Source organism: Patella vulgata, chromosome 7 (genome assembly GCF_932274485.2).
Source record: "Patella vulgata chromosome 7, xgPatVulg1.2, whole genome shotgun sequence".
Lineage (NCBI taxonomy): Eukaryota > Metazoa > Mollusca > Gastropoda > Patellidae > Patella > Patella vulgata.
Genome location: NC_065885.2, coordinates 26,017,703 through 26,033,782, shown reverse-complemented (window position 1 = coordinate 26,033,782; position 16,080 = coordinate 26,017,703). Strand labels below are relative to the sequence as shown.

At 33.3% G+C, this 16,080-nt stretch overlaps 1 protein-coding gene across 4 annotated transcripts in view; it reads left to right on the top strand.

Annotated features, from left to right (window-relative positions):
* Nucleotides 1-15,393, top strand: part of LOC126827174 (protein kinase C delta type) — a 76,297-nt gene extending 60,904 nt beyond the window's left edge. For all 4 annotated transcript variants that reach the window (XM_050556408.2, XM_050556409.2, XM_050556410.2 and 1 more), the window contains 12 exons: nucleotides 137-168; nucleotides 1,632-1,717; nucleotides 2,360-2,489; nucleotides 3,386-3,504; nucleotides 4,632-4,802; nucleotides 5,858-6,031; nucleotides 6,214-6,305; nucleotides 7,370-7,432; nucleotides 8,055-8,193; nucleotides 9,135-9,323; nucleotides 10,211-10,351; nucleotides 10,868-15,393. In XM_050556408.2, coding sequence (XP_050412365.1) covers nucleotides 137-168; nucleotides 1,632-1,717; nucleotides 2,360-2,489; nucleotides 3,386-3,504; nucleotides 4,632-4,802; nucleotides 5,858-6,031; nucleotides 6,214-6,305; nucleotides 7,370-7,432; nucleotides 8,055-8,193; nucleotides 9,135-9,323; nucleotides 10,211-10,351; nucleotides 10,868-11,017 — 1,486 coding nt within the window. In that variant the 3' untranslated portion in view covers nucleotides 11,018-15,393. The remainder of the gene's footprint in view (nucleotides 1-136; nucleotides 169-1,631; nucleotides 1,718-2,359; nucleotides 2,490-3,385; nucleotides 3,505-4,631; nucleotides 4,803-5,857; nucleotides 6,032-6,213; nucleotides 6,306-7,369; nucleotides 7,433-8,054; nucleotides 8,194-9,134; nucleotides 9,324-10,210; nucleotides 10,352-10,867) is intronic.
* Nucleotides 15,394-16,080: the final 687 nt, after the last annotated feature.

The window sequence follows — 16,080 nt, the reverse complement described above, 5'->3', positions numbered from 1 at the left end:
TGTGATGATGTCTTCCAAAAGCAGTTAGTTTAATTGAAGGGTTACTTATTTGCATGAAATTAGAGATTGATGCTATTGTACTCAAATAATCATTAAGAATGTAATGTTTATTTTGACTTGGGCTTCTTTTTTTCAGGGGCTTAAATAAACAAGGTTATCAGTGTAAAGGTAAGGGTTCACTGATTTATATTTATAAAATGAGGTTTAGCATCCTATTTTCCTACACTAACCGGGCTAGTAAAGATGGACATACACCATGCATCTGGACAGTGGCACTATGGTGACTCTTATCTCGAATTCCAACTATCAATGGGGTTTATTTACGTACACAATAGTATATGATTTATCTTTGTTAAGTCGTATTGATCTTGTAGTTTGGGCCTCATCGCAACATGCTTGGAGGGATGTCATGCTTAAGTCTGCATATGCTTACTATATGTCTGGAAACCCTGATATCACATGGCACTGTTTGTATGTGTGTGAGGTATGTTGTCTTGTGTAACAGCCTTATTCACTTAATATTTTTATTTTTCTGTATTAAGCTGCACTGTAGAAAACTTTACTTTGTGATGTATGGTTATTTAAATTCTAACCAATCCATTTGGCATAAATACAAAACTGAATGTTAAAAAAAATTCTAAAAATTATTTATAGTAATTTGTCTAAAAGATTGTTAAGCCGGTTTGTTCCATTCACTAGATCTCATATTTGCACACTTGGGCATAGTTTTTGCAGTTAAATAATAAAAATCGTTGAATTGGCAGTAATTCATCCTGTTCTCTAAAGCTTATCTATCCTGGTATGTGAGAATTTTAAAGTGAAGAATCCTGTAAAGTGCCTAATAAATTATAACTGTCAAGTAATGATGATTGATAGATAGTCTCTTTAGTCCAGTATACAAGACAGAATAGGTTTAACATCCATTCAACACAAACTAGTTTATTTTGGGACTTACATAATACAATATATTTTTGATTCAATAGGAGCCACGGTGACTCAGTAAGTAGGGCATTGACTCACTAACCAGGAGGTCTGGCTTTCTATCCTTGGAAAGTTCCCCATGATTTTCCCGTATGGTTTTCCCTTGTCACTGGTTCAGAACTACAGGCCTGGCAATGAAAATCATCTAGTCTTTTGGATGGTATGAAAAACCAAGGTCCTGTGTACACCTTGGCCTGCACATAAAAGAACCCTACACATATGGAATAAAATTACTGTCCATGCAAAATTTGCCCTATAGGATATTGCTGTATGGCATGAAGGTACAGAAAAGTAGGATGTTAAATCCCATTTCATTTCATATGGATTCAATGATTCATTTGAACAGTGGAGGTAAATCCATGAGTTAGTCATGGTTCACAATGCATGTGAGCTGTAAAACTAAAAATGCATATAAATCTTTGGTGTGGTGTGGTGGAAAATTGCCATGACGCAAACAGATAATTACTAGTATTCAGGCTATTAAAACAGAAATGGGTAGACTATATACCACTATATCCACATTAAGATTTTTATCTGTTAAAAAAAAAAAAAAAATAGAAATGGTGGTGTAATCATAATATATACTTGAGTTATTGCTCAAAAATGTCTTTTTAAGTATAATGTTTAAATAAGTTTATTCTTTTTTGTAGTTTGCAATTGTGCAGTTCACAAAAAATGTCACGAAAAAATCCTTGGACGATGTCCTGGCAGTGCCATCGACAGTCGAGAAACAAAGGTATGTTATTACCCCATCGTGTTATTGGACAGAAGAGCTTATCTCATCACTTCTGTCCATGATTTTCGACCATTTGCTGGATTTTTAAAAAAATCGATAGTTATATTGCTATGCTGGTGTTTAATATTAGTCCATTAGTCCCCTAAAAACGAAACCGTAGTGGACGAGGGTTGTTACACTGCAGAGTTGCAGATCAGGTTTGAGATTCTTGGGATTCCGTTCTTTTTTACTGAATTATGACCCTTTGTATACCCCAAAATCAATGAAAATTATGTTTTCCTGTATCATTTTGGGGTTAAACTTTGAAGTACCCTGGTATTTGGTTGTTGATTGGGAAAATTGGATATTTTTTACTTTTATCCTAACCCACTCAATAGATTACAACCAAAGCTGATAGAAATATTACCTTGGTGATGCTTATTCAGTTTAGTTCAGTCAATGGCCCACCTAGGCAGCACAGCGAGCACTTACTGTTTTTGGAGACTGCGGGTGGGGGAAGAAGTTCATATCCAGCCCACACACTGCTTTACTAAATCAAAAGTTGGACTAAAGTTGGGACAAAGCATATATTTTTGCAAAATGTGATTGAATACAGCATTTTATTCTGATAAAAAATACACAAATTTATTTTTGTAATTTCAGATGTTAACAGAACGTTTCAACATCAATGTCCCCCATCGTTTTAAAATCAATAATTATATGTCACCCACATTCTGTGATCACTGTGGTACTATGTTATATGGTTTATTTAGGCAAGGATTAAAATGTGAAGGTATGTAATATGAACTTTTTGATACATAAACCAATTTCACTGCAATTTTCTTATTTATAAAAAGATAATAAACAGACAGTTTTATGGATAACATTCAGCGTTATCAAGCAATGATACAATCAAACATGCTACAGAAGGTTATATACAAGTGGATAACAATAAACTAATTAACAGTTTGAGTGAGATGTGAAAACAGTAAAAAGATGTGAAAATATTATATATCCGATAAAATTGCATGCTATTGAAACTGGCTAAAATATAGCCATTGCTAAAGTTTGTCCAGAACTTCATTGATTGAGATTTGTTTGACTAATAGTAAGTGCAGCAAGACCACTACACGGAAAACAAAAAAACAAAACATAAGACAAACCTGCAGACAAGCCACACAACAAATAAAACATCAATTGAATGGATCTGGGAACTGTACAGTCCCTCTGGCATGATGCTTGAGATACAAGTCAAACATAAGAAAGTGGTTTATTATGTTATTAGGTATTTAATGGATTCAAAGAAAACGTTAATGAATCCCAACCAATGAATACTGTGACTAAATGAAATGAATTGGGGTTTAACGTCCTACTTCTCTGCACCAAGAAGGGCATATGTCATACAGTGAGCTATGAGAAAAATTTTGCCCAGACAACAGCACTACAGCCTATTCTTATTTTGAATCCAACTGCCAATGATTCTTTTCTGTGCACGCCAGACGTGTACACTGGACCCTGGTTTCTTTTCCCATTTGAACGACTAGACACTGTTGCTTGCCAGTCCATCTGTCCTTCACTACTTTCAGGCCCAAAACTCTGGGTGCCGGATAATTTCCCAAATGCCTCATTTTGAATTATGACAATATTTTAATTAATTGGTAATTGTTTTATTCTTATTTCTTTATATAGTTTGCAACATAAACTGCCATCGAAGATGTGAGAAATTTATGCCAAATTTATGTGGAGTAAATCAGGTATTACTGGCAGAAGCTTTAAAACAAGTCAAAATATCCTCCAGAAAATCTAGTGTAAGTTTACTTTAATTTTGAATGTCAACCACTCAGCATGACAACATAAACTCATATGTAATATCATTGTTTGGGGTCACTTTTTGGCGCTAGTACACATGAAAATTTGACCGTTAACAAAGTTCACAACAGAGTAACATCTTTAAATGAAAACTTCTGCGAAATTTGTTATAATTGTAGTCATAGAGATAACCTCTCAGCAAAAACTAAATCAGTCACAGTTAACCAGGTGGTGCTACTGTTATCAAGTCCACCAGTGATTTTAATATTCTATTAAAATTGACGCTGCTAGTTCTTTCTTTATTCTCGACTTTCCTACCACTCTTGGGGAATCCTTTGCACAAAACAAAGTCATGAATTAATGATGTACTATATGTACAGTGTAGTGGACAATTACTACTGGTCCATGGATCCAACCACTTGATATTTTGTTGTTTATTGCTTGCAATGTCTTGTGTAGTTAGTTTCTTGTCCGCAGGTTTGTCTTTATCGGTTTTGTTTGCGTGTATTGCAGTCCTACTGCACTTACTATTAGTCCAGAAATTAGCTGTTTATTTATGATGTGCTGTATTAAGAGTCCTTTGCATAAACAAAGTCATGAATTAAAGATGTACCATATCTTAGTCTCCAAATAAGCTACTTAAAGCGGAAATTGCAAATTTTCTAAGAAAGTCAAAACGTAATTATTTCTAAGATTTTTGCTCAATAGGTTGTCAACTCACAATTATACGATCATAGGTGTCATTCTCACACTTAAGATTCATTTACACAGGAAATAATAACACAATTACCTCCCAATTACCTCCCTTGTTTTCTATTCTCCACCATGGAGTAGCGATATTCAAACGTTTGAAAATTAAGAGGAAAATGATATTTTTGCCAATTTCTCAGCTGGCAATAGTGAATTATAGGATTAATAGGATTATTCTTTAACAAGGTAGGACTGTTTATGGATGCCATCTATTTTCAGGCTTTATTTTAATAAATTTTAAAAATATAACTTAAAAATTTGCAATTTCCGCTTTAAATAATATTAATGAATGTCCATTTGTAATGCACTGTAATCCACAATTCATGAACAAAGTTTCCTTGTGTGGAAATTAAACCCTGTTTTCTCTCTTTAACAGCAAGTTTCTCAACAAGAAAGTGATGAGAGTTCAGAAGATGAAAATTATCAAGATTTACAGGAAGGTACTGGACCAACAAAACTATCAACTTTATCACAGGACACATTAAAACACTTTAAAGCTGAAGATTTTAATTTCTTAAAGGTTCTTGGTAAAGGCAGCTTTGGGAAGGTTTGTTATTAATAAGTATTTTACCTTTTATTAATTTCAACTACAGATAGGAGTTATGGTGGTTCAGTGAAAAAAAAACCTGGCTCACTAACCAGGAGGTCTGGGGTTTAACCCAGGTGTTGACAGAGAAAGTTCCGCTTTGTCAATGGTACATGACTAAAGAACTGGCAAGGAAAGGTGTCTTGTCATTTGGATGGGACATATCATTAGGTCCCGTGTATACCTTGGCGTGCATATAAAACAACCTTTGGCAGTTGGAATTCAATTACTGTCCAGAAAATATTTCACTCATAAATAAAAAATGAAATGAAATGGGTTTTTATGTCCTACTGTTCTGCTCCGACTGTGCTAATGAAGACGGGCTTACACCATACAGTCTTCTGTGAGGGAAATTTTGCCTGGTTTGCTGCACTGCAGCCTACTTTTATATCGAATTCCAACTGCCAGGGGTTCTTTTACATAAACACCAATGTGTACACAGGACCTCGGTTTTTCTTCCAATCCAAACAAAAATAAATCATTTTGCACCACTGACAAGGGGGAACCACACCAGCATATATCTTGATGAACTTTCTCAACACAGGGATCAAACATGGGACCTCCAGTTTAGCAAGCTAATGTCTTACCCACTGAGCCACTGTGGCTCCCTTCCCTCATACAGTATGGTGTATGCCTGTTATCATTTTTCCGGTTGGTGCAGAACAGTAGGATGTTAAACTCCATCTCATTCATTCATTCATTCAAGTAACAGGAGATTAGAGTTGGAACCTGCATGTTTACCAACCTGAGTAATAGAAATCATAAGATTGGGGACCAAGTGCAACAGTTGCGTCTTACATAAAAAAGGAGTTGTCAACCTATTGGACTTCACAGAATTTGAAATAGTATTTTATAAAAAAAAAATTTGTCTTATACATATAGCTGTAACGGTTTCATGTGTTCTGGTTGCTATGTGGGACTCATGTTATAAATAATTATTAACAAATTGCTTCTAAACCTGTGTAAAACAATTTTATATTCTACTCTATAACTAAATTTAATGTGAAATATTTCAGGTAATGTTGGCTGAATTAAAAGGATCTAGTAATTATTATGCAATCAAAGCTCTAAAGAAAGAGGTGGTACTAGAAGATGATGATGTTGAATGCACTTTAATTGAAAGAAGAATTTTGGCACTTGGTTGTAAACATCCCTTCCTCACTCATTTACACAGTACTTTCCAATCACCGGTAAGAATTCAAATCTGTTTGTATTTAAACTGTCACTGTTTGAAGAGCAATAAAGTTATAACATAATGACTCAATAAAAATACAATTAATATACTAGTAAGAAATTATTATAACTCTCTGTAGAATGTATGACTTAAGGAGTTACCTCCCCTAACACAAATTTTTTTTTTTTTTAATTTCAGTCACATTTATTCTTTGTTATGGAATATTTAAATGGTGGAGATCTAATGTTCCACATTCAATTGACTGGCAAGTTTGACTATAACAGAGCTCTGTAAGTATTGAATGATTTATGACTGAAACTTATATTACTGTCTTAGCCATGCTGGGAGCCGCGGTGGCTCACCAACCAGGAGGTCTCAGATTCACTCCCAGTGTTGGCTAAGAAAGTTCCTCAGATTTTCCGGCGTAGTTTCTCCCTTGTCAGTGGTGCAGGAAGAAGGGTCTGACAAGGAACATTGTCTAGACATTATTATGAGACAAAAAAAACCTGCATGTAAAAGAACCCTTGACAGTTGGAAATCGACATAAGAATAGGTCGTAGCGACGCAGTCCGAGCAAAATTCCCCCTCCCTCATAGCACACTGCATGGCTTTGCCCTTCTTCATTAGTCCAGTGGGTGCAGCAAAGTAGACAAAAAAACAATATAGTTATCTATAAACTTACCCATATGTATGAAATCACACCCAATCCAATGAAATAAAATCCTTTCAAAATAATTCATATTCAAAATAATTGCTGTCTAATCTATTATCAAAAATCCAAGCACTGACTTTCTTATATTAGAAGAAGATATTTTTCATAAGTGTTATATACTAACTATGTCGTCTGCTGGTTGTGATGAGTGGGTGACAATCAGAGTGAGTGTGTGCTGTAAATACACAGGTCATGGGATTGGTTAAGCACAATACAAGTCTTTAGTCAGTACAGTAGAGAGTAGTGTGGTGTGAAGGTTGACTGAAGGCTGTATAGATGAATTAATAAAGGGTGATAAAAAAGGAGTATCTTCTTAAATCTTAAAACTTTATAACTCAGTAGTGATAATTTGTAAGTTTTGTTTCAAATTCTACATACAGTCTTAAGTCACATAAATGTTCAATGCAATTGTGTAGTCAAATTACGGCAATTTGGATTTACTTTCTTTTTTGCAACCAATGAGTTTATTCCCTGATAAATTGTGAATATTATGTTCCAACTCCAAGTATCTGTAAATGCCCCTGAACACAATGTTGAAAACATTGCACTATAAATTTGCTTACAAATTATTAAATTGTTTGGCACATGACATTTGTACTATTACAATATGCAAGTTTCCATGTATTTTTCGTCTGTTTTCAGATTTTATGCAGCTGAAATAGTTTGTGGTCTACAGTTTTTACATAGAAATGGTGTTGTATACAGGTAAGTTTGTTTTTTATCTGCTTACTCAAAATCGTCAGATTTTGGGAATGTTCTCATCAAATAAAGTTTCATTTGCTGTTCAGAATGCTTAGCACATGCGGCGCTGTATCATAAGATCTGTCATTAAGTCGACTAGCGTGGTTTCAATTTGCTGGTTGTACGTGACGAGTATGGTCACCCGTCCAAGCTCCTTGTTTTTCTCCGGGTCGTCTAGTTTTACTCCCACTGCTAAAGACCCCTACAGGCATGCGAATTATTGAAATAAAATTGAACCATGTGTTAGTCCCGAAATGACATAGTTTGTGTCGAGTGGACATTATACCCCATCTCTCTTTCTCTCATCAGGCCACTTTGAACGGGTCTGGTGATGAGCATTTTCTGTATGGGCTAAGAAGCTATCAATCCATCTCTCGGTCTGTGACAGTTTTTGGAAAACATTGACTCTCATTTAGGTAGAATGTTCAAACTTTGTATATGCCTTGACTGAGTTCAAAGATTGTAAGATGCTTTATAAAAACTTTAATGCATAAGTAATTAATAAGTATCATCTATTTATTTTTGGATTTGGCTTGTTTTATTTTTCACTGTGGCGTATCAAGTACTTGGGTTTTTATTTTAACAGGGATCTGAAATTAGATAATGTGTTATTAGATAAAGATGGTCATATTAAAATTGCTGATTTTGGAATGTGTAAAGAAAATGTATTTGATGAAAATAAAGCTTCAACTTTCTGTGGTACACCAGATTATATTGCACCTGAGGTAAGTCAATCAGCAATATTCTTTACTGACACAGCAATAAGGAGTAAGTTTGATTCTGCTATGGTCGATTCTTAAGGAGTGAACAAATTAAATAATATGGCTATTAATATCGTACGTTTTAACGTTGTTGTGGGTTGGATGGCTGAATGGTTAGAGCGTGCGCGTTGTATCATGATGTCTGTCATTGAGTCAACAGACGCAGTTTTGATTCCCCGGTTGTATGTGACAAGGAGTAGGGTCGCCTGCCCAACCTTGTGGTTTCTCTCCAGATCCTCCAGTTTCCTCCCACTGCTAAAGACCCCTACGCGCAAGCAAAGTATTGAAATAAAATTGAACCATATGTTAGTCCCGAAATGACCTGATTCGTGTCGAGTGGACGTTAAACTCCATTTCTCCCCCTCTCCATTTTAACGTTGTGTATTAAAATGGTGCTAAACTTAATGTATTTAAATGGAGTTGAATTTGTGCGAGTTGTATCATATTGTAAACAATATTTGGAGATGGTATAAACAACACCCTATTCAATTTCTCAAACATGCAGAATTTTACAGCAGTTTACTTTGTATTATTGTCTGACGGAGGGCCTGACAAGGACAGCTATCTAGTCCTTCGGATGAGACGAAAAACCGAGGTCCGGGTATACATAAGAATGCACGTAAAAGATCCCTTGGCAGTTGGAATTCGATATAAGAGTAGGCGATAGTGCCGCTGCCCGGGCAAAATTTCCCTCATAGCACACTGTATGGCGTATGCCCGTCTTCATTAGCCCAGGTTAGGAGCAGAACAGAGGACGTTCAACCCCATTTCATTTCATTTCATTTCGTATTATTGTCTCTATTGACTTAATTGCTTTCTCTATGCACTAGTATTGGAAGGTTTTTTGGCTCAGTAAGTCATTTAATGTACCATTTTTGAAATACAAAGCACTTTTTAATTTCCAGATATTGAATGGGGCTAAATATAATTCATCGGTTGATTTTTGGTCATATGGTGTTCTACTATACGAAATGTTGATTGGTCAGTCTCCATTCCACGGAGATGATGAAGATGATTTGTTCCAGTCCATTCTATATGATACTCCTCGTTATCCTCAGTCATTACCTAAAGAAGCAGCCATTATGCTTAGTTTGGTAAGTAATCATTCTATGACAGTTTTTTGTCTGGACGTGTTAGGCGTCTAATTTTGTGTAAGAACAACCAGTACGGTGGTTGAAATTATTGCACACGTCTTATCAAACCTTCAAAGGCTAATATCTTCGCTTGCAATAGAGTAATTTGAATGAAATTTTCAAATTATTCATTTTACATGATCTGTTTTCGAACTATTATAGCAAGAATGGCTAGCTCTTTATCTAAATCTTACATAATGTATCTTTAAAATGTCATAAAGACATGTTTTGATTACTGTTTTAACTGGTCATCACAAAATAGATTATATCTAAAAATTGGTTTTATCTATAGATAATAAAATGTGATAAAAGATATTTTGTCATGCCATAAAACAATTCATCATTTCTATTTTTACCTGCAGATCACAGTGCAAGGGAGATAATTACTCCCAGTTGTCTCCCTTTAGATCATAAAATGCTTTTCACTCCATCCAGAAAACCGTTGAACTATTTGTTACTAGTCTTTAAAATAACATAAATTCAGAACAAAACAGTAATTAATCTCAGAATTAAATAACATCACATAGCCTTCTGGAAACAAGCAATATATCTTTCAATTCCCCAGTTTCCTGCTTACTGTCAACACAGAAACACATTGTCATTCCACAAAACAAAATCTAATTCTACGATCCACTAACCATGTTTAAACTGTTAAGAACCAAATCAATCTGATTGGCAAACACATGATAGAAGGTTGTAAATTTTTAAAGGAAGCACAGGGAATTTATATAGGAAAAAACCTATGAACTATTCTTGAAATTGGAAAGGCATTTGGCATTTTTTGTGAAAACCATTCATTCAGAAGATTCATCATTAGCAGTGCATAAATTTTGTCTTTTATCTTTCAGCTTTTTGATAGAAATCCAGTTACTAGGTTAGGTATGCCTAGCTGTGCGCAGGGACCAATCAGATCCCAACCATTTTTCCGCACCATTGATTGGGAAAAGTTAGAAAACCGTCAAATTCCACCTCCATATCAACCTAAAATTGTAAGTTTTCTTGCAATATGTTTCTTTCTATACATAAGTATGTAGATGCTTTCTTGTCTACAAGAAACCCATACAGTTAGTTGCAAGTACAAGATAAAGGAATATTATAGTGATCCATAAACTTTGGTATCAATAATTAATATTGTCGTTAGACAATTGAAACCAGCTGGTAATATCCTTTTACATGGTGAATAACAATATCGACTGTCTCAAACCAACCCTGTGGTTTGCAGGGAGCTTTGTCAAGTTCCAGCCATGAACCGTTAAAAGTCGTGCAGAAAAGTAGGGCATTACACCCCATTTCTTTCCATTAATGTTCTGAAATAGGCTGTTTTCTCGACAAAGATCTAAAGTCAAGTTTCATGCCGCTTAGTTTGAAAAAACAAAAAAACAAAAAAAAACAGAAATAAGACATTAAATAACATATCCACAAGAAAAGAATAAGAGTGACCCGGGGGAGATCTCGTGGAGTTGATTTTTGTCATTTTATGACATTTTATTTATCTTTCTTTACAGAAATCAGCTAGTGATAGTTCTAATTTTGATATGGACTTTACTATAGAGAAACCTCAGTTAACACCAACTCAAAGTGACCTTCTGAAAACACTGAACCAAGCTGTGTTTAAAAACTTTTCATTCACAAGTAAAGATGCTCTGCAATCCTGAAGTTGTAGAATGGCTATTTACATCAGACAGTACCATATTACGCAGCAGTGTCAATCTACACTTAAAATTACACCTCAGCCCTCACTATGACATACAGAATTTTTTTAATTCCAGTTTCTGTCACCAGCATGCTGTACTTAAAAATGTGGCACTGGTTTGTAAAATGGGTTCTGTGAGGATCCAGGTATTTCCACTGTACTGAATTTGTAGTGTATTTCGGAAATCAGTGTAAATGATACTTAAAACATTTCTCTCAAAAGTAGGGCTGCAACGATACACCAGGCCATGATACAATGCGCATCACAATTCGTAGCTTACGATATGATTAATATCGCGATATAGGAAATGAATTTTAAAAATGCTGTTAAATTTTGAAAGTCTTTCACTGTGAATATTCAAAGGCCTACATTTATGATTTACTTTGAATTTGGTGTTTTCTCGGTCAAGTGAATGGATTTTATTACTGTCATGCTTAACGGGAAATTCTAAAAATCCCATACATGTGACTTGTACTTGGAATGGGGGACTTTGATCTCAATATTGCTTTTGTCGATAGTGCGACTTGAATTTGGTGAATTCATCATGAAAAGATTTCTCGTGTCAGGTCAGTCAGATTACTGAACAGCAAAGGAAATAACGTTGCAAAGGTTTTAATATCAAATATCAATATACACTGAAATGTGCTGATCAATGTATGCAGTATCTACAAATCACGATTCTCATACATAATATTATGACAAATCGCATATTACTGATGTGTGTGTGTATATTTATTAATATGTTGTATGTTTTTTTCCGCATATTATTCAGGTGTGTAATTTGATTTGAACGCAACTGAATTTCCAGCACGACTTTGCTTAACCAAACTGATATTTTAATCTTGACAAAATAGCTATAATAAGCCACTTCATGTGTCGAAAACGCCTTAACCCTAGCTGAAAGTAAAAAAAGTTATTTTGTTCATGGACTTACTTACGCATTTTAAGGAATATCAGTCTATTTTTGTGAAATTATTATTTGGATAACAAAACCGTGATACGGACATTGATTATATCGTGTATCGTGGATTTTTAAAACATCGCGGTTCATCGTTGCAGCCCTACTCAAAATTGTGAAAAATCATATTATTTCTTCATCCAGATGTACAGTTCTCCTTAAGCAATTTTGAAGAATTATCAGATGGAAAAAGCAAAAAAAAAAAAAGCATTCAACAAGTTTGATAATAATTATGTGTAAAATAAAATTCTATATTCAGGAGATCATCTAATAGAATAGGCAGTCTGGGATATAGGTTTAAGAAATGAGTTGTAGTTAACACATGAAATGACCTCTTTCAAAATCTTTATTAAATTTGTTCAATGGTGCAAAATAAAACTGTCTCCATAACTAAGGCAAAAACTGATGACATAACTAAGGCAGTAATATTCAAATAATTGGTATAATATTGTATAAGGTTTTTATTAAAATGTGTTGAATAGAGTGAATTTTAAAATTGGAAATAGTTTAGAACAATAATTGTTAGTTGGTTTATTTATTAACTTTCTGAATATACTTCATGTCATATAAGCTTTAAAGAATTATCTTAGCCACAATTATGTGCATTTTAAAGAATTATCATAGCCACAGATATGTGCATTTACTATCATTAAAATTTATACTACGGTATCTCATTGCCAAATACAATTACAGACATAAAATTCCATTTAAACTATATAGTTAGTCAGTATTTACATAAATAAATTAGAAAATCAGGGTAAACAAAAAATCCTTAGTAAATTGCTGTAAGGTGTAGAATCTTCTTAAAGGAAATAAAAAGAAACTGAAATTAAAAACCCTACATAATTATGAAATCAAGTTTGTGCCACAATATAAACAATCTGCAACACTTTGACTTTTTCCTTTAATTGAAACTGAATCCTACTGTAATGACTTTTCAATTTAAAGTAAACATTTTGTAGCCTGTACTGCAAATAAAATTAATAGAAAAGAAACCATATAGAAGTCATTTATATTAAATAATCATAATATTCCTGCCCGAATGTAAATATTACTTATCACACATATAAATTATGCATATTCAAATCTTTCCCTTTAATTCCATAATAGCATGTAGTTTATTTATTATGAAAGAATGTGACTTTAATATCCCAATTTTATATGAAATGACCTGTTTCTTTTTATTGCAGAATTATTTATTTTTTAACGCATAATTATTCATGCTTATATGTGAATATATAATAATAAATGCATGCAGATGCTTAATAGTAATGTGCATAAAGATCAGATAGCATATATATAATCTGACAATGCAGAATTATTTATTTAATTGATGTTTTGTGTTTTTTATCCCTCCCCTCTTCTTACTGTTTTAAAATATATATCATTTTTTTTTAGTTTATTCAATGACAGATTAGTATTGGCGTCTGTCCTTGCCTTGAACTCTGCTGCTTCCAGACAAAACCAGTGATAACATTTTTAAGGTTACTTGAGGGCAGTCATTCTGTTATGTTTAAAATCAAATGAATTTAGAATTAAAGGATTTTATATTGCTTCGTTAATTACTGCTGCTTGTTGACAATCGGGTTGTTGATGTATTTTTCAAAATGCATTTTATTGCACAGTTGTCTTAAAAGATTTATTTGCTCTCATTTCATGCACTTACATTTTGTAATTAACATGTCCCAAATTCACATTGATTGACAACGATTAAGACAATCAAGAGCATCATTCAATTCGAAAGTTTAGAGGATTAGTCAATCACTTCACACACATATGTGTTTGTTGAGGACTATAGTACATTCTATTTTATAATACATGTACTGTCAAAGTCTTAAAAAAATATTATGAAAAGAATCTTTACTAATGCATTGTTATTATTGTTTGTTAAGACTATATTTCAAAGTTATTTCTAAGTGATATAATCTTTTTTATATAAAAAAATATTTACTATGTGTTAATGTTATTAATATAAAATATTAGTAACTAAGAGAGTTAAAAGTTATGTGTTTAGGGACTGTACTGTTTTTTTCCTGTAATATGTTTGTTTTTTTATTTTAAAAGCTTTATCCATTGCAATCTAAAATTTAACCCTGTACTTAACTTCTTGCCTATTGAATCTTGGCTTACTAATACATTGTTTTTATTAGTTGTTAATTATAATCTTTTTTTATAAAATATTTTTACGATATGTTAATGTTATTAATATAAAATTTAAGTAACTAATTAAAGATTAAAAGCTTTTAAATTATATGTTTTTCCTTTTTCGCTATTAAAATATTACTCTCCTTAAAAGTATGGTTATCATCCATTTCAAACTAAATTTGAACCCCTTACTTAACTTCTTGCCTGTTGAATATTTAAGGCCAATTTGTTTTGTTAACATGCACCATATTATATCTGTATTGGTTTATTATTGTTTTTCACTTTTCATACCATATTCTTACTCTTAGAATATGAAAGTGCTCTGCTTGTCTGAAGTATTCTTTAACTCACAAGGCAGGATATGCTTACTTTTATTGAACACCTCATACCACTTCTCATTGATTTGTAGACTCACTCAGTAAATATAGACTATTCCTTGCATATCTACAAAATATCAATGATATAAACAGAACCACAATTTAAATTTTCTATATCGTAAAATATTTCTTTCCAGGATTGAAGATAAAAAAAAATTGTCTTTAGATAGTCAAAACTACATTGTGCTACAGTATAATTATTGATTTAAAGTCAAATGGACACTAAATTTAAAGAGAAAAATAACTGGGCTTGCTTTTTGGTCACGATTTTCAAGTTGTAAATATCTGTGACAGTGTTTCTTAAACAGGCATTATGCAAGAGCTAAATCTGCCTATTACAGGTCTTTATTTAGGCTTTAAATGTTATATAAACTATTAGACATTTATTAACATAAGACCATAATCAAGTCATGATGCCATTGGATAGTTCGATTTTAAGTAGATTAGAACGGTTCAACCATTTAATGATTTAATCTAAAGATGGTGAAGTGAGGCTAAGCTTCAAACAAGCAGTACAGTGGTTACATTCAGTGCACACAATGAATTTTCAATATATTCATTTTGCATTATCTATTTTTGAACTGTTACAGCAAGAAGGCCAGCTCTTTATCTAAATCTAACATAATGTATCTTTAATACAGATATATCTTAACTTTATTATCAATACCACAGATATATGTTTATAATTTATGTATAAATGATCCTTTTACAAGATCCTACCCCATAATTCTTACCTTGTTTGCTATATTACTGTTGTAGATTTTAGTATTTCTCTTGTTATTTGATAGTTATTATAAATGTATATTTGATTATTATTTCAAATGAGAATTCAGAGAATAAAACAATTTTATCATGATATATATATATTGTTTAAGCTTTTCTTTTTAATGAAAGAACAGATAGGTTCAATACAGTTCCTTGTTTCTCGAATGTCAGTGACCCTATTCATGAAAACTAATATCAGCTCAAATCTATTGTCTCTTATTATTGAGCTTCCATAACATGTGGGGGGTTGGATGGCCGAATGGTTAGCACGAGCGCACTGTATCATAAAGCCTGTCATTGAGTCAACTGGCATGGTTTCGAATCCCCGGTTGTAGTGACAAGGAGTAGGATCCCTGTCCAACCCCGTGGGTTTTCTCCGGGTCCTCCCACTGCTAAAGACCCCTACGCACAAGCAATTATTGAAATAAAATTGAACCATGTTAGTCCCAAATTGACCTAGTTTGTGTGAGTGGAGCTAAAACCTCTCTCTCTCTCTCTCTCTCCATAACATGTAGATTTTTGAGTTTGTAAGTTTTATCAGTTTTATGTTTTCATAAATGGGCTTCAATCGTGGCATTATCACCTATTTCCATGAATTTCAACAGCGGGTGATCTGCCTCTACCATGAATGTTTTCATAATGTTTGCTTACGCATATCACAATTCCCACAATTAGTGCCATTCAAGACGACACATCAACTGAATAAGAAAATCTCTCCACCAATGATCACAGCTGAAACATGGTTGCATCACAATTTGACTCTGTGTTATGTTACTGGCA